This window comes from Leptodactylus fuscus, chromosome 5 (assembly GCF_031893055.1).
Source record: "Leptodactylus fuscus isolate aLepFus1 chromosome 5, aLepFus1.hap2, whole genome shotgun sequence".
NCBI lineage: Eukaryota > Metazoa > Chordata > Amphibia > Anura > Leptodactylidae > Leptodactylus > Leptodactylus fuscus.
The window spans coordinates 204,853,700-204,872,740 of NC_134269.1; the positions used below are offsets into that span (position 1 = coordinate 204,853,700).

Consider the following 19,041-nt stretch of genomic DNA (forward strand, 5'->3'; position numbering starts at 1 on the left):
CCTGTGAGATTAGGGAAGGAGGGGTCAGAGCCGGGGTCGTAACGAGACTAGAACCCATAGATCTGTTATCAAGAGTCCGCTAGATCTGATAACTTAAAGGGATCCTATCATTAAAAGTCCTTTTTTAGTCCTTAACATGTAGGAATAGTCTTAAGAAAGGCTATTCGTCTCCTACCTTTAGATATCTTCTCCGCACCGCCGTTCGGTGTATAATCTGGTTTTAGTCGGTATGCAAATGAGTTCTCTCGCAGCACTAGGGGCGGGCCCAATGCTGCGAGAGAACTCTCCCGCACCGCCTCCATCTTCTACAGTAATGGGTCTTCATCGCATCGTCTTCTGGCGCTGGCTTTAAACTTGTAGGCCTAGGGCAAAGCCGACTGCGCCTGCCTGCCGGCCACAAGAAAATGACCGCTTGTAAGTGGCCATTTTCTTGTGGCCGGCAGTCATGCGCAGTCGTCTGCCCGAGGCCTAGAAGTTTGAATCCAGCGCCAGAAGATGACGCGATGAAGACCCGTTACTGAAGAAGATGGAGGCGGCGCTGGAGAGTTCTCTCACAGCATTGGGGATGCCCCCAGTGCTGTTTGAGCGCTGAGGACCGCCCCCAGTGCTGTAAGAGAACTCATTTGCATACCGACAAAAACCGGATTATATACTGAACGGCGGTGCAGAGAAGACATCTGAAGGTAGGAGAAGAATAGCCTTTCTTAAAGCTATTCCTACTTGGTAGGGACAAAAAATTCACTTTTAATGATAGGATCCCTTTAATCTAAACTCCCCAGACAACCCCTTTAAGTTACCATTCTAAGACAACGACTTCACTATTTTATTTTTTACCTCAGAGAATATTCCAGAGTCTGACTTTTACGTGATGATATAGTGGTTTAGATTTTTTTTTTTTCCCTTAGCAGTAATAAAATGAATGTTATGTCTTCTAGGTTATGTATTTGGAAGAAGAGAGAAACTTCACCATGGAGCAGGTGACTGGGATGCTGCTGACCAAACTGAAAGAAACCGCAGAAAGCGCCTTAAAGAAACCTGTAGTTGACTGTGTTGTTGCTGTAAGTAATTCTTTGCCTTATCAATAGTCTTTAAGAGCATTGAATCTTGGGAAGAATGAATGAAGAACTTTTTCCAGGGATATTTAATTGATAAACTATCAGTATCAATTGCATATTGGTAGGGTATGACACCAGGACCCTTGCCGATCAGCCGATGTGACATTGTGTTCATCTGTCACATGGACTATTTGCAGCGCATTCAAGTGAATGGGCTGAGCTATGATACAAAGCAAACTATTAAGAAGGCCACAGACTCGTCAAACAGCTGATCAGCAAGTGTGCCAGGTGTCACCCTGTATCTATCTTAGGACGGGTTCACATCTGCGCCCGGTCTCTGGTTTCCGTCTTCTTCCCTGTGAAACTGGACAGGGGACGGAAACCCGGCGGTCGGCTTTCAAACACATTGCAGAGGTGACCGCCCGTGTGCGTCTTCTGCCTGTCCGACTTTGTGCCTGGCTAAAACAACCGCTTTCCCTGTGGACAGGCAGAAGACTCACATGGGCGGTCACCTTTGCAATCCTATTCAAGTGCATGGGTTTGAAAGCTGACCGACGGGTTTCCGTTTCCTGTCCAGTTTCGCGGGGAAGAAGACGGAAACCGACCAGATTGGCTAAACCGGAGACCGGGCGCAGATGTGAACCCGCCCTTAATGGTATTTGTGTTGTGACAGTCACATTAGAATCTCATGCAAGCTACATGTACAAGCTGCAACTATCTTAATACACACAGGCCCGAGTGTGAGTCGGGCTCTGTACAGACTTGCAAATAATTTACCATTAAAATGAACAGAATTGCGCTTTTCTGAGAGTTGTAAGGTGGATATTTGTTGCTTCAGGTTCCTTGCTTCTTCACCGACGCGGAGAGGAGATCTGTCATGGACGCCACACAGATCGCAGGGCTGAACTGTCTACGACTTATCAATGAAACTACTGCCGGTAAGTAATGTAGATCTAAAGGGCGTTGTCCGTTCTGTAACTCAGATTACACCTCTGCTGATATATTGGTAGAATACAATGACCTTTTACCAGTCCCACTTCACAAATGGATTTCACTCGATTTTGTAGCCTTAAAGGAGTTTTTGAAGTCCTTTGAACTGTGCCATGGGCCATCACATACCTACTCTACTCCAGTGACGTGAATAGCCCTGCACTGTAATACTACGGGGTACTGCTTTTGCAAGGAACAGCCAGGTTTTTGGGGGTTTTTTTTTAAACCTTTCTTCCCAGATTTACTAGGGCATTCACTTTATGGGGCAGCGGCTGATCTGATATCTACACAATATACTAGTTTGTCTTAGCACAATATGATCTGGGCAGCTAGAGCCAGCGCCTGTTCTACCTACTGAGTATCCTTTCCTTCAGTTGTCTCTTAAATGTAAGAAAACACAAGTCAGGTAGACTGCGCTGTCATCACATGAGAAGATGGCGGCCTCACCCAAGTCTATTTGTGCAGATACGTGTGTGTGTATATATAACTTACTGTGTCATCCCATTGTATTGCAGTCTGCATATGAAAGGGGCTCTATCCCCGGATTTTAGCAATATGAGATGCACATATCCCTGAATAGCCTTTAGAAAGGCTATTCAGGCCCCGCTAATTGTTTTATAAAAGACCGCCCCGTTGTAAAGTATCACCGTAAAAACGTATATGCAAATTATACTTACGATGGGCGTTGCGTGCACCTCTCCACATCATTCTTCGTTGGCGCCCTCCTCTCGTTTCTTCTTAGCGAGACGTCCTCCTTCCCTTGCGATGTTCCACCTCCATCTTCCTTTCTTACATTTCACTACACAAAAATGGCTACTGCACATGCTCCGGCGCCATTTTTTTGTGTAGAGCTATGTGCGACCGTACTGCGCATGCGCCGGGATAAGGGAAAATGGAGGCGGAACATCGCAAGGGAAGGAGGACGTCTCACCAAGAAGAAACGAGAGGAGGGCGTCAACGAAGAATGACGTGGAGAGGTGCACTCAACGCCCATCGTGCATCGTAAGTATCATTTACATATAGGTTTTCGCGTGATACTTTACAACGGGGCGGTCTTTTATAAAGCGATTAGCGGGGCCTGAATAGCTGATCTCATATTGCTAAAATCCAGTGATAGTCCCTTGAAATAGTTATAATAGGGATTCCAAGATAGGGTTACAAAAAATAATCCCAGTTTTGGTTCCAATTTTCCTTATAACACAATTGTCGTCAGACTTTCTCTCCAGAATTCCTTGTAGTTTATATTTTACTGTGGTTTTCATCTTTCTCTTCTAGTCGCTCTCGCCTATGGAATTTATAAGCAAGATCTACCTGCTCCGGAGGAGAAACCAAGGATTGTAGTGTTCGTGGACATGGGTCACTCTGCCTACCAAGTGTCCGTCTGTGCTTTTAATAAGGGCAAACTCAAAGTAAGCCACAGGTTATATTGTATTCAATTATAATCAGACTACCGTATGTACTCGAGTATAAGCAGAATTTTTCAGCACAGTTTTTGTGCTGAAAAAAACCCCCTCGGCTTATACTCGAGTCAGCTAAAAAAAAAAAAAAAATATATATATATATATATATATATATATATATATATATATATATATATATATATATATATATATATATATATATATATATTTTTTTATGGGGGTGTCTATGACCAGCCTCAATATCAATGTATAGAATCTCCCATAAAATAGTGGAAAAAAAAAAAAGCTTTAAAAAAACCCAAAAAACTTCTAAATCCCTCGTTTCCCTAGAATACATATAAAAGTAGAAAATGACTGTGACACACATACACATTAGGTATCCCTGTATCTGACAGTGCCCGGTCTACTGAATATAGGGGATCTGCAGTGCTCCTGTTCCATCAGGAAGGGGTTAATAGGAGCACTGCAGATCCCCTATATTCAGCCAGGCTGAATTCCAAGTGGGGGAAAAAAAATCCCAGTCCTCAAGCTCGGGGAAGGGGCAGACAGACAACCAAAACACCCCCTCCCCTTCCCCAGCACCTACTGCACCCAAAACCTCTGACCATTTTAATTTTTGAAATTTTCCAGTAGCTGCTGCATTCCCCCCCTCCCTCGGCTTATACTCGAGTCAATAAGTTTACACAGGGATTTGTGGTAAAATTAGGGGCCTCGGCTTATATTTGGGTCGGCTTATACTCGAGTCTATACGGTAAATTATAGGGAGTGATAGCACACAGGCTTTAGGTGAGGGAACGAATGAAATAATCAGAATACACCTTTTAATCAATGTATAGGTTATTGAACACTTTGGCCCAACAGCACTTACTTTGTAACAGGGTATATAGAGAGTCTACTATATGAAGTCTGGAGAATCCTGGGAACCATCCGTGCGCTCACTGAATAGCAAAAAGCAATTGACTTTAGTGGTCTGATATTTAATGGTGATCTATCGCCATATTTATCGATATACAGCGACTCTTTGCAGTAGTGAGGGTGTTGCTGTTGCTATAAAGAGATACGTGGCCACGCCCTTGTTCCTTAAAAGCAATATTTGCATATTGTCATAAAATGCCGATTCACTGACTCCAGCACAGTTGTGCTGTAGTTAGACTTGGTGGCCAATATGCTAATTAATCTCGCTATTGACAAGTAAGGGGACGGGATGCTGAGCCCTGACACTGTCTATGTAGAGGTTGGCGGTATCTGAGCTTAGATTCAGCTCCCCTCTTTCCTGTCTGCTCTGGCCCAAAAACATTGAGACCGTGCAGAGCCCAATTACCATATCAGATAGTAAAACCATTGCACTGATGGTTGCAGAAAACCCTCTAAGTGTCATATTTGTCCGTTTTTCTTATCTATAGGTTCTCGCCACGGCCTTTGACCCGTTCGTGGGTGGAAGGAAATTTGATGATGTTTTGGTGAATTATTTCTGCGAAGAGTTTGGTAAGAAGTACAAGCTGGAAATAAAGACGAAGATCCGGCCTTTACTGCGGCTCGCCCAGGAGTGCGAGAAACTCAAGAAGCTGATGAGCGCCAACGCCTCAGAGCTGCCCCTCAACATTGAATGTTTTATGAATGATATCGATGTCTCAGGATCCATGAACAGGTATTTATGATTAGAGATGAGCAAACGCTATTCGGAACAGCCGTTCCGAATAGCACGCTCCCATAGAAATGAATGGACGTAGCCGGCACGCGGGGGGTTAAGCGGCCGGCTGCTTGCAAAGTCTGCGTGCCGGCCGCTTCCATTCATTTCTATGGGAGCGTGCTATTCGGAACGGCTGTTTGGATAGTATTTGCTCATCTCTATTTATTATACGTCAGCAACTCTCCCCCATCCTCAGCCAAAATTGTCCCTGACTCGAACGCCGATCCTGGTTTATGGTCCCCTTTACTTTATGGCTCATATTGAGTCCGCAGATCACTTCTTACATTTTGTTGCTTTTCTCCTTCTATTTTAGGGGTCATTTTGAGGAAATGTGTGAGAGTCTGTTAGCCCGAGTTGAAGCTCCACTCCGCAGTGTCCTAGAGCAAGCTAGTAAGTAAAATGGGTAGCTAAAACTTTCGGCTGAAATGGTTTTTTTTTTTTTTGGTTTTTTTTTTTTTTTAATTTTTCAAGAAAAGTACAACAGAGTAAAAAAGAAAAACTGGTCAAAACGAGTGATATCAATCTTGGTTATACAGTCTATACACAGACAAACAGAACAAGATGAACGGTGGGGAGAGGACACATGGTGGTGTGGGGTTGGGGTTAGAATAAGATCAGAGACCATGCAGGATACAGTAGGCATCCCACAGGGACCGTATAGACTGGAAGGGCCTCCATTGTATTGTTAGATGTAGCAGGGAGGTCTTCCAAACTACGAACCTCCTAGGGCAGGACCGGTGGGGGGCTGAGGACTCTTCCAGTGGAGGGTTACTAGGGTCTTAGGTGCAATATACAAGAACAATTTGGACGTTTTCTTGCCCAGGTGCCATGGAGGTGGTGTAAGGTAGAAGAGTAGGGGATCTAGTGAGACGCCCTGGAGAAAGAGTGTTAGTCATGGTCCTGAATTCCAACCAGTGGGGGAGGATCAATGGGCAGTCCCAGAAAATCCACCCACCCCCGAGAGGCATGTCCAGCAGGAAGAGGGGGGGGATACTGGGATTACAAGCGTGGAGGAGAGTCGGGGTAGGGTACCTGGGCATTTGGGGCTTGTATGGAGTCTCACGGATGGTGATGTAGGTGAAGGATTTGGCTCCGCGGGACCAAATAATCTGCCATTGAGCGGGCGAGGCTAAAATGCTGTTAGTTGATGAGAACACTTATTATTCACGTGTAAAAGTTTTTCTTAGTCGTTATTGGTAAACTCTGCAATCCTAGAATTTCCAGTCCTCTATGTGAAGCAATACAAAAATATTATACATATGGGGAAATATTTGTTCATGTCTCCTGCTCTACAAGTGCTACAAGATCGGAACACTTGTATTATGGGAAACTATTTACAGAGGAAAAAAAAAAAAAGAAATCTGTAGTTTTATAATGTTGAATTCCTCACTGACGGCTTTAATGTGAAGTTATGTGCTCTCCTCCGGAGCACTGACCTTCCCTCTGCTCCTCTCGTGCACACCGTGTCTTCTGTACACAAGGTCAAAAGTAAAATGCAGATTGATGGGAGTCACATTGAGCTGCTAGTAGATTTACACTGATGGTTTTACTCGCTGTTCATACAGTTAACATTGTGCACATATGAGTAACAAGGGGAGCACATAACTTGATAAAGCTGTCAGTCGTATTATAAGTTCATGGCTTTTCTTGTTTAATGCAGAGCTTAAGAAGGAAGACATTTATGCTGTGGAAATAGTTGGAGGTGCCACACGTATCCCAGCGGTGAAGGAGCGAATAATGCGTTTCTTTGGTAAAGAAGTTAGCACAACACTGAATGCTGATGAAGCCGTCGCCAGAGGCTGCGCATTGCAAGTGAGTGAAGAGCCGGCACATACCTGGGGAAGTCTGTCCAAGCTTGTCTTAGGATCATCGGAATGGATCTTATGTTACCTCTAGATAGTTCGGATGGTTTTGAGACCATCTTGTGTGTGTATATCGGCTTATACTCGCGTCAATACAGTAATTGAAAATGTCACATGACTGGTCCGCAGCGAAAGACATCTGTGGGAGGCCGCTGGAGCAGCGATAGGTGAGTGGTGAGGCAGCGCTGCCTCCAGGACCGCCCCAAGATGTTTCCAGAGCATCTTCTCTGCCTTGGAAACCTCTTAAGGCAGCCCTGGAGACAGCGCTGCCTCACCGACCACCTATTGGCAGCAGCGCTGTTCCAGCGGCCTCCCACAGATGTCTTTCGCTGCAGACCAGTTCAATTACCACTCGAGTCAATATGGTAATTGACTGGACCGTATTGACTCGGCTACATCACACGCCAGGTGACGTGGCCACGTTAGCTCAGGCCCGCACCCGGCGTGTGTCGATGACGTCTTACTGCGTCTCAGCACAGGCGGGGTCATCACGCCCCCTAAGCTGAGACGCAGGAGCAGCCGCGGGAGAAGGTGAACGGCGGTAGTGGGAGCAGCAGTGTGAGGTCGGTAAGTATGAGAAGTTAATGTTTGTTTTATAATAGGCTGCTACCTGCTGAAGTATTCCCAACAGGTATCGGCCTATTTACCAACCTCCCCGGGCCTGCTCACTGCTAACCCCTGCATCACCTTTTAGTATAGGCCGGCAGTGAGTAGGCCCGAGCCCCAGCCGCGATCCCACTGCCGCTATTATACTCAGGGGGCTAGAGAAAATAATAAGCAGTTTTACTCACCTCCCCGGGATCCGATGTTAATCCTAGCCGGCTTCGGGCCTATATGGTAATAACTCAGACATCACATGGTCTGGGATATTACCATATTGGCCCAAAGTCTATGCTAGCAGTACCATATAGGCCCGAAGCCTGTGGTAGTAGTAATAGCCTGTTACGGCTAGCACAGGCTTTTCCCCCTCGGCTTATACTCGAGTCAACAAGTTTTCCCCATTTTTTGTGGTAAAATTAGGGGGGGGTAGGCTTATACTCGAGTGTATATTTTTTAGTACTTGTAATATTTTATTTATATATATTTTTTATTTAATAAATTGGATTTATATATCTTTGAGAAACTGTGCGCACAGATATTTTGTAGGTTTTGGAATAACCTTGGCCTTTAACTGCAGAAAGAGATCCAGTATAGACTGTGTGCACCTATTGTATGCATTTCTGATCTCAAGTAGCTGCTGAGTTTACTTGTAGTCTGTGGACACTCTTAAGATCTGCAATATCTTCGATACCCCCTACTTGTTTCTCAGTGTTTCTCTCCTTTGGTCGCAGTGCGCTATTCTGTCTCCAGCTTTTAAAGTTCGTGAGTTCTCCATCACTGATCTGGTCCCCTACCCAATATCCCTGAAGTGGAATTCTCCCGCTGAGGAAGGTTTAAGGTGAGCATGTCTTGGCTACTCTGCCGTATACTGTCCTCTACCTTGTCTTGGTAAGTGTGTAACCAATCTTCTATTCTCAGTGACTGTGAGGTGTTTCCTAAGAACCATGCTGCTCCCTTCTCCAAAGTGCTCACCTTCTACAGAAAGGAACCTTTTAATTTGGATGCCTATTACAGCGCACCCAAAGAACTTCCGTATCCTGACCCATCTCTAGGTAAGTGCAGGGGGGTTGTTTATTAACGTTACATAGTTAGTGGGTAGGACTGTGTCCTGCTGTGTATTTTCTTTAAGGTTTCCAGGATCCCGCTTCTGCAGATCCTGGAAATGTTCTATCTGGAAATAGGATCTTTCTAAGATTGACCGTGCGGATTAAGGAGTGAGAGAACCAGAGTGCAAAAGCAATGGCTGCTCATGTCCGTCCTTGTGCCTTGTACAATATAAGTTCTATATAATAAGCAAAACTTAGAGATGAAGCAGTTGCATATCTCTATAACTATAGCTCTAACTGCTTTGTTTTATGTGTGAGTACCTTTCATCACCTCCACCCAGTCCAGTACTTGGCGTTTGTTCCACTGATTCCAGCACAGTTGGCATTTTTTTTTTTCTCTAGCCCCCACCTTTCCTGAGCAACAACTACAGCTAGTTTTTGTGCCTGATGTGCTATTGAAGCTCTGTAATGTCAGGCAGGGGGTGTAACCCCTACATGACATCACCCTCCTGACAGTAGAGAATCTAAATAGCATATCAGCCACCAAACCTAACAGCATTGATTGCTCAGGAAGGGTGTAGGCTAGAGCAAAAAAAAATCCAACACTGCTGGAATCAGTGGAGCCATTCCTATTACACGATATAAAGAACTGGACTTGTTGGAGGTGGTGACAGGTCCTCTTTAACCCTTAAGTACTATCATGGTGTCATAATGATATGTGTATGGTAGTGGCGTATGATAGACACCATGATAGTACTTAAGGGTTAAAGGGATCCTATCATTGGATTCCCTTTTTTTCTCCTTAACACATAGGAATAGCCTTAAGAAAGGCTATTCATCTGCTACCTTTAGATGTCTTCTCCACGTTCGGTAGAAATCCGGGTTTTCTTCAGTATGCAATTGAGTTCTCTCGCAGCACTGGGGGCGTCCCAGTGTGAACTTACCTTAATAGTGTTTTCCTGGAAACTATTGCTAAAGGCAATCCGTGATGCCGGTATCCTCTATATTCATGTAATTTTTATTGATCTATTTTATTTATTTAATTTGGTTGCATAAAGTCACACGGGTGTAGACTAGGCCAGGCAATAAAAGTCGAGGTATCCCCGCCCAGCCATTGTCTAACCCATCCAGCCAGTTTTGTTTGCTAAATGCAACGAAGCTTTGAGCCACAGCCAAGAGCGGATTCGGCAGAAAGGACAAGTCCTTCCTTTATATTTCCCCTTCCTTTTAAATCCAGTCCTGTGATACTCTTTATGACTTTATGCTTCGTCCTGTGGCTGGAGAGCGATTGCTACTTAGTGTTCCCAAAACACTTTTTAGGATTTTGTCCCGTTTTCACGTAACATTACTCGTATCTGAATGTGAATTAACCTAGATGACCCCTAATCTTTTCCTATACAGGTCAGTTCCATGTGCAGAAGGTGGTCCCTCAGGCCGACGGATCTAGTTCCAAGGTAAAGGTGAAAGTACGAGTAAACGTTCACGGTATATTTAGTGTCTCAAGTGCGTCTCTTGTTGAAGTCCACAAAACGGAAGATTCTGAGGAACCTATGGAAACCGACCAAGCTGCAAAAGAGGAGGAGGTAGCGCTGTAATCTGTCTCTCCACCATTACCGGGCTGTTATCCAGGTTTCTTTGCTTATACCTTGCCTATCTATTGACAGAAAATGCAGGTGGATCAAGAGGAGCAAAAATCAGAAGAAAGCCAGTCAGCGCAAGCCGAAAGCAAGCCTTGTCCTGATGAAATGGAGGTGCGTAATTCATTTTATTTAAGGGGTTTTCCATAGAGGTGAGCGAACAGCGTTCGATTAAATAGATGATATTCGATTCAAATCGAATACCACGCGGAAAACGCAGTAAAAATTTGTATCCCCTTCCACCTTCCCTAACACTTTTTTTTACACCAATAACTGTGCAGGGGAGGTGGGGTAGGAAAACATAGGCATCAGAAAAAGTAATTGGCTGGCTAAATCAGGTGACCTCCACTTTATATGAATGGTGGATTTCAGATTCGGTTCATATGCGACTATGAACTAGACAGGGATAGATGTACTGGCAGGGTTAGCTAGGAATTAGCTTTATTTAGGTGGGAATCTTACTCAAATAGTGCTGAGACCTTGAAAGCCCGAGATGCATGCAAGAGTACGGTCAATGCATTCCTATGAGAAAAAGTCAGCTCCCGCATAACGCAAGCTGCCAGGCATCCCGACTAGCATATGGTGCGCTGTCACGATGTGTTTTCATTGAACTTACTCTCTCGTTTTAGCTCGGGCTGGCAAGGTCTCATCACTTTCAAACTTCACCTGCAAGCACATCTCGTGGCAGCCCATTATATGCTAGTCAGGATCCCTGGCAGCTTGCGTTATGCGGGAGCTGACTTTTTCTTATAGGAATGCATTGACCAGCGTTGATTGGCCAGTGTACAACATTCAGCCAATCAACGGTGGTTCTGCTGGAGGCTCGTCTGTGAGGAGGCGGAGTCTAAGATCGGTCCACAGCAATCTCCATTGTGGTCCGGTCTCAGGTGTAGCAGAGTTGAGTGCACAGCTCTGCTACATCTCAGGTGTAACAGCTGTGCGCTCAATTCTGCTACACCTGAGATTGGACAATGGAGACTGTTGTGGACCGATCTTAGACTCCGCCTCCTCACATACGAGCCTCTGGCAGAACCACTGTTGATTGGCCGAATGCTGTACACTGTATGTAATGCATTCCTATGAGAAAAAGTCAGCTCCCGCATTATTAGTGACGTAATATGGCCATGTTAGATGTCCCCAGGCATGCTTCCCCTGCTGTCCCAGTTGCATTCCAGGGTGTTGGCATCATTTCCTGGGGTGTCATAGTGGACTTGGTGACTCTCCTTTAGTCGAATAGTGGTTTCCCCTTAAACCAAGCTTATTTCCCCATAGACTATAATGGGATTCGATATTCGTTCAAATAGTCGAATATTGAGGGGCTACTCGAATCGAATATTTTACTGTTCACTCATCTCTAGTTTTCTATCAGTTTGGAAAATCAAAGTCTGTTTCTACTTCCCTTCTCTGTTCCTTTATTGTGGACCCCTGTGAATCCCTCTACTCTGATTAGTAGGATCTTAATGTCTCATATTAATTATGTGATAGGACAACTTGTAACAGGACAGTACAGTAGAATTTAGAGGTAACATTGGCCATACATTAGTAATGGGGTATTTCCATCTTGCACTTTGTCTATAGTCATAGGATGTCCCATAAATGTGACAGATGTTAAAAAAAACAAAACATGGCACTCTACGTGGCTCCAAGTGAATGACATAGGTCTGTCTATTTGCTTGTATATTTCCAAAAATAACTAGGGTCACCTGTTTGATTATTTTTTGGAAATCCTGCTTAAGTTAATGGCTCACTTGTGGGTTCGTCTCTCTTGATGGATTAGGGTTCTTAAACATCTTCATCATTGAGGTCCTTTGTTTTATCATCGAGCTCCACAGGTCTCACATATTGGGGCAACACGGTGGCTCAGTGGTTAGCCTTGCAGCGCTGCAGTCCTGGGTTCGAATCCCGCCAGTAACAACATCTGCAATAAGTTTGTATGTTCTCCCCGTGTTTGTGTGAATTTCCTCCCATTCTACAAACAAACACAGGTTAATGATGGGGGTTAATTGCTATTAATGTGAGGCACATGGAGTTACAAAATCTAATTTGGTAGCTCCAAATGCCTGGACTTAATAGGAATAGAAACCCTGGCATGTACCTGAATGGAGCTCTTCCTCCTCCTCCGGGTGACTTTGTAGGGATGCACATGGCAGGAGCTCATCACTGTAGCAGGCAGGGCCCTTGTTCTATATCCTGATAAGCTCCGCCTCCTGGGTTTCTTTCACCCCTCTCATTGGTGGGCAGAAAGGGCAGCAAGAGAAGAGGGAGTGTCCTATACCTCCGCCATAGCAAAGCACTAAAGGGACGCTCCCTCTTCTTTTAATACCTGCAGGTCCCGTGCCAGCAAAATATGCCACGTGGGATTGCTAACCCCTGATAAAGACACACATGCCAAATGGAAAGTGCCTCTAAAAATACCTCCATACCCTTCATTGTAAGAAGTAACTCTCTTGGAAAAGTTGAGAAGTAAACACATTTCGTTAAGATCTATTGAAAACTTTCTCATGTTCACCTACACTGTTACTTTGTGAAGTCTTCTTGTAACTTGAGGTAGGGGCCAATAAAACCCTTGGCAATTGTTCTGCCCATGGGCTGCGTGTGGTATTGCCGCATCCAGACTCGTATGGACACAATTCAGACCTTGAATAATATTCTTGAGCCCCATATCTGTGAATTAAAGGAAGAATGAATACACATTGTACATTGCATGTTATTTCTTGTACGTTAAAGGCTTCTGGTTTGCTTTTTCTTATCAGACGTCCCAAGCTTCACCTAAGGAGAAGAAGAACGATCAGCCTCCTCAGGCCAAAAAACCTAAAGTCAAGACCAGCACCATCGACTTACCCATTGAACACTATCCTCCATGGCAGATAGGAAGGGACGCCCTCAACTTATTTGTTGAAAATGAGGTTTGTGGCTTATGGACTATTACAAGCTCTCTATGGATTACACAGACACCAAATACACTGCCCCTCCTCACTCTTAAAGGGGATGTCCCATGGTTACAACTTATTGTTGACTGCTCTCTTTTAGGGAAAGATGATTATGCAGGATAAACTGGAGAAGGAGCGAAACGACGCCAAGAACGCAGTGGAGGAATATGTCTACGAGATGAGGGACAAGCTGAGTGGGGTTTATGAAAAGTTTGTCAATGAAGATGTAAGTGTGTGGGTTTTTTTCCTCCCATTTTGTTGGTTAAAGTCGATAATAATCCATGGGATAGGTCATCAGTATTAGATTCATGTAAATCTGACTCCTGATACTTCCACCAGTCGCCTGCTTCAAGAGGTGGCAGTGTTCGCAACAAGTGCTCTCATTTAGTGTTTGGGTTACAGGTACAGGACAGGTCTTTAGAGAGTCGTAAAGTGGTGTAAATACAACCTCAGACGAAGAACATATCAAAAATTACACCGTGTATTTACTTAGCAGTGTACAGGTTCATGAGCGTACAATTAGACTGCACAAGTATGGCTTGTTTGGAAGGCTTGCCAGGCAAAACGCTTATATCTAAAAGAAGAGAATGGCAGCGCAGTTTAAGTCTGCAAAAATGCACCTGCCCAAACCACAAGACGTCCGGAACCGTGTGCTTTGGAAAGATGAGACCATACTGGAGATACTTGGTGAAATGCAAACATGGAATATCTACAGAGATGCCTCATAGAAGGGACAATCGTGGTGGTGGTGGTGGTAGGAGTGGGGTAATGATTTGGGTTTGCTTTGCAGCCACAGTGCCCAGGCACTTTGTGGTCATTAAGTTGACTGCAAAATAGATTGAATATAGCACGAATCTCAATGAGCTGAAGTCGTGTTGTAAAGAACTATTGCCGAAATTCCTCCAGAACAATGCTAGAAGATTAGAATTAGTTGTAATGTTATATTTTTTTATTTATCTGTTTGTTTTTTTAAAGGATCGGAACAGTTTCATCTTAAAGCTGGAAGACACTGAGAATTGGTTGTACGAAGATGGAGAAGATCAACCAAAACAAGTTTATATAGACAAAATAACAGATCTGAAGGTAATAAATGTCCTTTATCATCGTACATGTTACCCATAGGGAACTGGAGTCCTCCATGTTGAATGGATTCCAGTGTCTTTAAACCTAAAATACGTTGAGAATTAACCTTTTCCCATCACAATTGTACCCATGACGTTGTGATATCCAAAAACTAATAAATTTTCTCGTGTTTCATCCAGAACCTAGGTCAGCCCATCCAGACACGTTACCAAGAGTATGAGGATAGACCAAAGGCCTTTGAGGAGCTTGGAAAACAAATTCAACTTTACATGAAAGTTATTAATGCTTTTAAAAATAAGGTATGTCATCTGATCTTAAGATAAGATAATCCTTTAATAGTCCCACAATGGGGAAATTTCAGTGATAGTTTCATAGATGGTACAGTAGTATATAACAAGAGAGAAAACACATACAAGCTCATGGCAGATAGAGAAATCCTAGGAATCAGCAACTAAAGGAAAGAAACACAGACACACTGCAGGATCATTTAGTTCTCTGTGTGGAGTGATGTTAATAATACAGCCGAATGTGGTTGGAGGACACGAGGAGGAGGGGGGTCACAGCATGTGGATATAACAGGCAGAGGTGGGGGACATATGCAGCTATCATGATAACATGTGGTAGTTCCTTTGGTAGGTGGTGAGATCTCCTGCTCACAGCTGATAGTTTGGTATCTTGTATCAGCACTATTGTCCATTAACCACAAAAAAATGCCCCAAATGTCCTTCATCACAAGCCCTCCTCCTCCTCCTTTCTTCTTACCACTGTGTTCTACTGCCCAAAGAAGTTTGAAGCCATCCAGGTAGACAGGGTGCTGCTCTCTTGCCAAGCTTCCATAAACACATGGGTAGGTGGGTGATGGTTCCCAGGCTGTAACAGAGTCCCATGTGTCCACAGTAATAGAAAGAAATACCAGTCAGCTGTAGCATCTTCACACATCAGCAATAGACGCCAAAAATCATCTCCTTGAAGAAGTCCACACTTCCATGCAGGTTACTCCTCCTTGCCGCATGGTGAGACATGCTGTCCTTAGCTCCTGGGGGGATGGTAACAGGCGCATGTGCACACAGGAAATTTCAGCTCATCAGGTCTTGAGTCATTGTCCATGCTTTAACAATAGAAACAAAAGGGAAAAAAATACTCCATTCGATTTGTAGCTGCTAATTCATAGTGCTAGTTTGCTTGGTTAGAGGATTCTTGAAGATCCAGACAAAAAGAGTGAAAAAGATAAAGGTTGCTCTTAGCTTGGAGCTCTGTATCGAGGCAGCCACTCAGTGCGGCGCCATCTTGGGGGAAAAAAAACATCACATAGGAATATGTGGCAAGAAGGTTCTGTGCTATAGGTCGGGTGTAAGATCCTAAATGGTTAGTCTAAGGTCTCAACACCGGCAGCAATACATCACTGCTGATTTTGCTAGGGAAAGGCCTGGTCTAGCAGACGTGTCTATGGACAAGGATGGACGTTCTATCACATACATGATAGGCCATGACTGCTAGAGGATGTTGGCATTGCATTAAATATTACAGATCTCATTATTGTCGGATTTTGGTGTAATGTCTGTCTGCAGGAAGAGGCCTACGACCACCTAGATCCTTCCGAAATGGAGAAAGTTGAGAAGAACACAAATGAAGCAATGGAGTGGATGAATAACAAGATGAATCTGCAGATGAAGCAGAGCCTTTGTGTAGACCCCGTGGTGAAAACTAAGGACGTCCAAGCGAAAACAAAAGTGAGTTGTTGGTTATGGGAATGAGTTTTTAGTGCAGTGTCGCCACACCAAGCCCTTCCTTGCCTTCTTCTTTCTGTAAGATAAGATTTAGCTTTTACATGATCTTGGATATGAGAATTTCTTCAGGTTACAATAGTGTTTGCATGTAAAACCTATAACACAGAATACGATCACTGTAAAACTATTAAGTGACTGACCCCTTTAAGACTCTGCTCAAGTCATGCAGATGTAACATTCATTTAAGAAACTGTTGGAGTCTCCAAGGTTCCCCCCATTACAGAATTGTGGTGCAGGGACCTCTTCATGGTGTTCAGTCTGGGGGGACCCCTTTTTTTTGCATTTATTCCAGATTCATTCCCCCCAGCTCACAAACAAATATTAGGATTGCTGCATCTTATTGTCACTCAACATGTTGCGTATTTAAAGGGAATGACCCGCTACAGACCCTTATCCCTGATCCTGTAGACAGATGAGTGTTTGATCACTTGGGGGATCTGTCTACTAGGACCTAAACCACTTGTGACTAGAGATGAGTGAGTATATTCAATCGAATACCTCCCCTGCATAGTTATTGGTGTAAAAAAGCGCCAGGGAAGGTGGGAGGGGAATTGAATTTTTACTGCGTTTACCATGTGGTATTCGACCAATTACACCAATAACTATGCGGCGGAGGTATTTGATCGAATACTACTCGCTCATCTCTACTTGTAACCAATTTTGGATGGAGTTGGGATCTGAAAAGTTACCAACTCCATCCAAAGTGCTCCATGTGAGTGAAGGGGCAGTGCACATACATGGCCACTACTGAAAGGGATCCTATCATTGGATACCCTTTTTTTTTTTTTTTTTTTCCCTAACACTTAGGCTATTCTTCTCCTACCTTTTAGATGTCTTCTCCGCACCACTGTTAGTTAGATATCCTGGTTTTCTTCGGTATGCAAATGAGTTCTCTCACAGCACTGGGGGCGGTCCTCAGCGCTCAAACAGCACCGAGGTTTTCCCCAATGCTGCAAGAGAACGCTCCTGCACCGCCTCCATCTTCGTCTGGAACGCCCTCTCCCTGCGTCGTCTTCCATCCTGGGTTTCAAGCGGCCATTTTCTTGTGGCCATGGGCATGCGCAATCGGCTCTGCCTGAGGCCCGATGGCAGAGCAGACTGCGCATGCCTAGTAGATTGAAACCCAGGACGGAAGACGGCACATGGAGAGGGCGTTCCAGAAGAAGATGGAGGCGGCGCTGGAGAGTTCTCTCGCAGCATTGGGAACGCCCCTGATGCTGCGAGAGAGCTCATTTGCATACAGAAGAGAACCTGGATTTCTACCAAATGAAGGCGTGGAGAAGACATCTAAAGGTAGGAGGAGAATATCCTTTCTTAAGGCTGTTCCGACATGTATGTTAGAGGGGAAAAAAGGGGTATGCAATGATTGGATCCCTTTAAAGATCTCTGAAGGGAATTGAGTGGCCATTCACATCGCACACTCAGGGGACCTTCTCCTAATCACTCTATACAATCGAAAAACCCATTTCATTTTTTTCCTCAGGGACTCCGATACCGTATTCACCATTTCTGTCTTTTCTTCTAGGAATTGACGTGCGCATGCAACCCCGTAGTCTCCAAACCAAAACCCAAAGTGGAACCTCCGAAAGAGGAGCAGGCGGCCGGAGAGCAGAACGGACCAGTAGACAGTAACGTAAACGGCACGGGGTCGCAGGGCGCCGAACAAAGTGCAGATACAGCTTCTTCTGACGCAGAAAAGAAACTTCCAGAAATGGACATTGAATAAAATTCCATAAATTGATTTCTATTCTCAAACAGTATAACAAAGCTTTAAGTTGTTACCTACATACGGCTCGGAACACTGATCAGAGAAAGTGACTGCAAAATTCTCGTAGTTTTAGTCTATCCCTACGATTTCCTGCATTTATTATTATTTTTTGGTTCTTTATACCCCTATGAAATTTGTATTGGTTTGACAAAGTCCTTATTTTTTTTTTTTTTCTGTTGTACGTTGCTTTTTCATGAAGTCCTTGAAGGCTGTAACCTGCACATTTACCAATAGGCTTGTGTCTGGAGTTACCTTCGTAGGTCTACCAATAAATCAATAGCTCAGAATAAGCTTTTTATTACAATCAATGCAACACTGCTGTATCCTCCGCTGTTTCTCAGAAGAGGCCGAAGTTTTCGGTTTGCATCTTTATTTCCGTAGGCTTGGTATCTTCCTCGTGGATGGTCCCTGGCCGTCCTCTCAGCCTCTTGCATGGAAGCCTGGGCGCTTGTTGGGGCTAACAAGTAATAGGAATATTAAAACCCGGCACTAGCAGTAACGTTTCCGTGCATCGTCCCCTATAAGAGCTGGAAATGGTTTGATCCATAAAGTATTATATCCTCCATACATCCGTGTAACGTCATAGCCTCGGTACGTCGCACAAACCATAAGCTATTCTGTCCACGACTCGGTGTGGTAACAATTGTCCCGAACGAAAGCTTTGCAGAAGGTAGTTGATAGGCGGATGAGAATCCCATACCTAGCCAAGAACCATCCTTTGCAGTACTGTTGGATTTCTTAAGAACCGTCCCCCATTTCTAGAGACGGGAGCTCATAGACGAGGGTATTCACTTGAAGGGTTTCGGGTGGAGTCACTTGGACCCGTTGCAATGCAGCTTGTTTGTCGGTCATCCTTCATGTTATTTTTTAAACATGGGACAATATTTCGTATTTGTTTTGTGCTATACATTGCTAGTAACCATATTGGTCCCAGAAGAAAAACTGGATCCTGTAACGGAGCACATGACGATTGTGTGGTGATGTTGTACATGGGGGGGATTCTCTTCTCGTGCAACATCGAAGCAGAATTTTTATGTTCAATAAAGTTCATATCCCATAGGAAAGAGACATCTTTGTATTATTTTTTTCTTTTTTTTATTATTGTTGTTGATGTTGTTATAACCAAATCTCTCTAACACCTGCAGCAAATCCTGTCTGAAAAAAATAAACTT

General features: G+C 44.2%; 1 protein-coding gene across 1 annotated transcript in view; it reads left to right on the forward strand.

Moving 5' to 3' along the window:
• The window catches only part of HSPA4 (heat shock protein family A (Hsp70) member 4), a 30,607-nt gene extending 11,566 nt beyond the window's left edge, over window positions 1–19,041 (forward strand). The window contains exons 4-19 of the mRNA XM_075275076.1: window positions 936–1,058; window positions 1,894–1,993; window positions 3,321–3,454; window positions 4,870–5,114; window positions 5,470–5,546; window positions 6,817–6,968; window positions 8,350–8,456; window positions 8,537–8,670; window positions 10,066–10,247; window positions 10,329–10,415; window positions 13,055–13,207; window positions 13,332–13,457; window positions 14,207–14,314; window positions 14,494–14,613; window positions 15,883–16,044; window positions 17,627–19,041. Of these exons, the coding sequence (XP_075131177.1) occupies window positions 936–1,058; window positions 1,894–1,993; window positions 3,321–3,454; window positions 4,870–5,114; window positions 5,470–5,546; window positions 6,817–6,968; window positions 8,350–8,456; window positions 8,537–8,670; window positions 10,066–10,247; window positions 10,329–10,415; window positions 13,055–13,207; window positions 13,332–13,457; window positions 14,207–14,314; window positions 14,494–14,613; window positions 15,883–16,044; window positions 17,627–17,827 (2,211 nt within the window). The 3' untranslated portion in view covers window positions 17,828–19,041. The remainder of the gene's footprint in view (window positions 1–935; window positions 1,059–1,893; window positions 1,994–3,320; window positions 3,455–4,869; window positions 5,115–5,469; window positions 5,547–6,816; window positions 6,969–8,349; window positions 8,457–8,536; window positions 8,671–10,065; window positions 10,248–10,328; window positions 10,416–13,054; window positions 13,208–13,331; window positions 13,458–14,206; window positions 14,315–14,493; window positions 14,614–15,882; window positions 16,045–17,626) is intronic.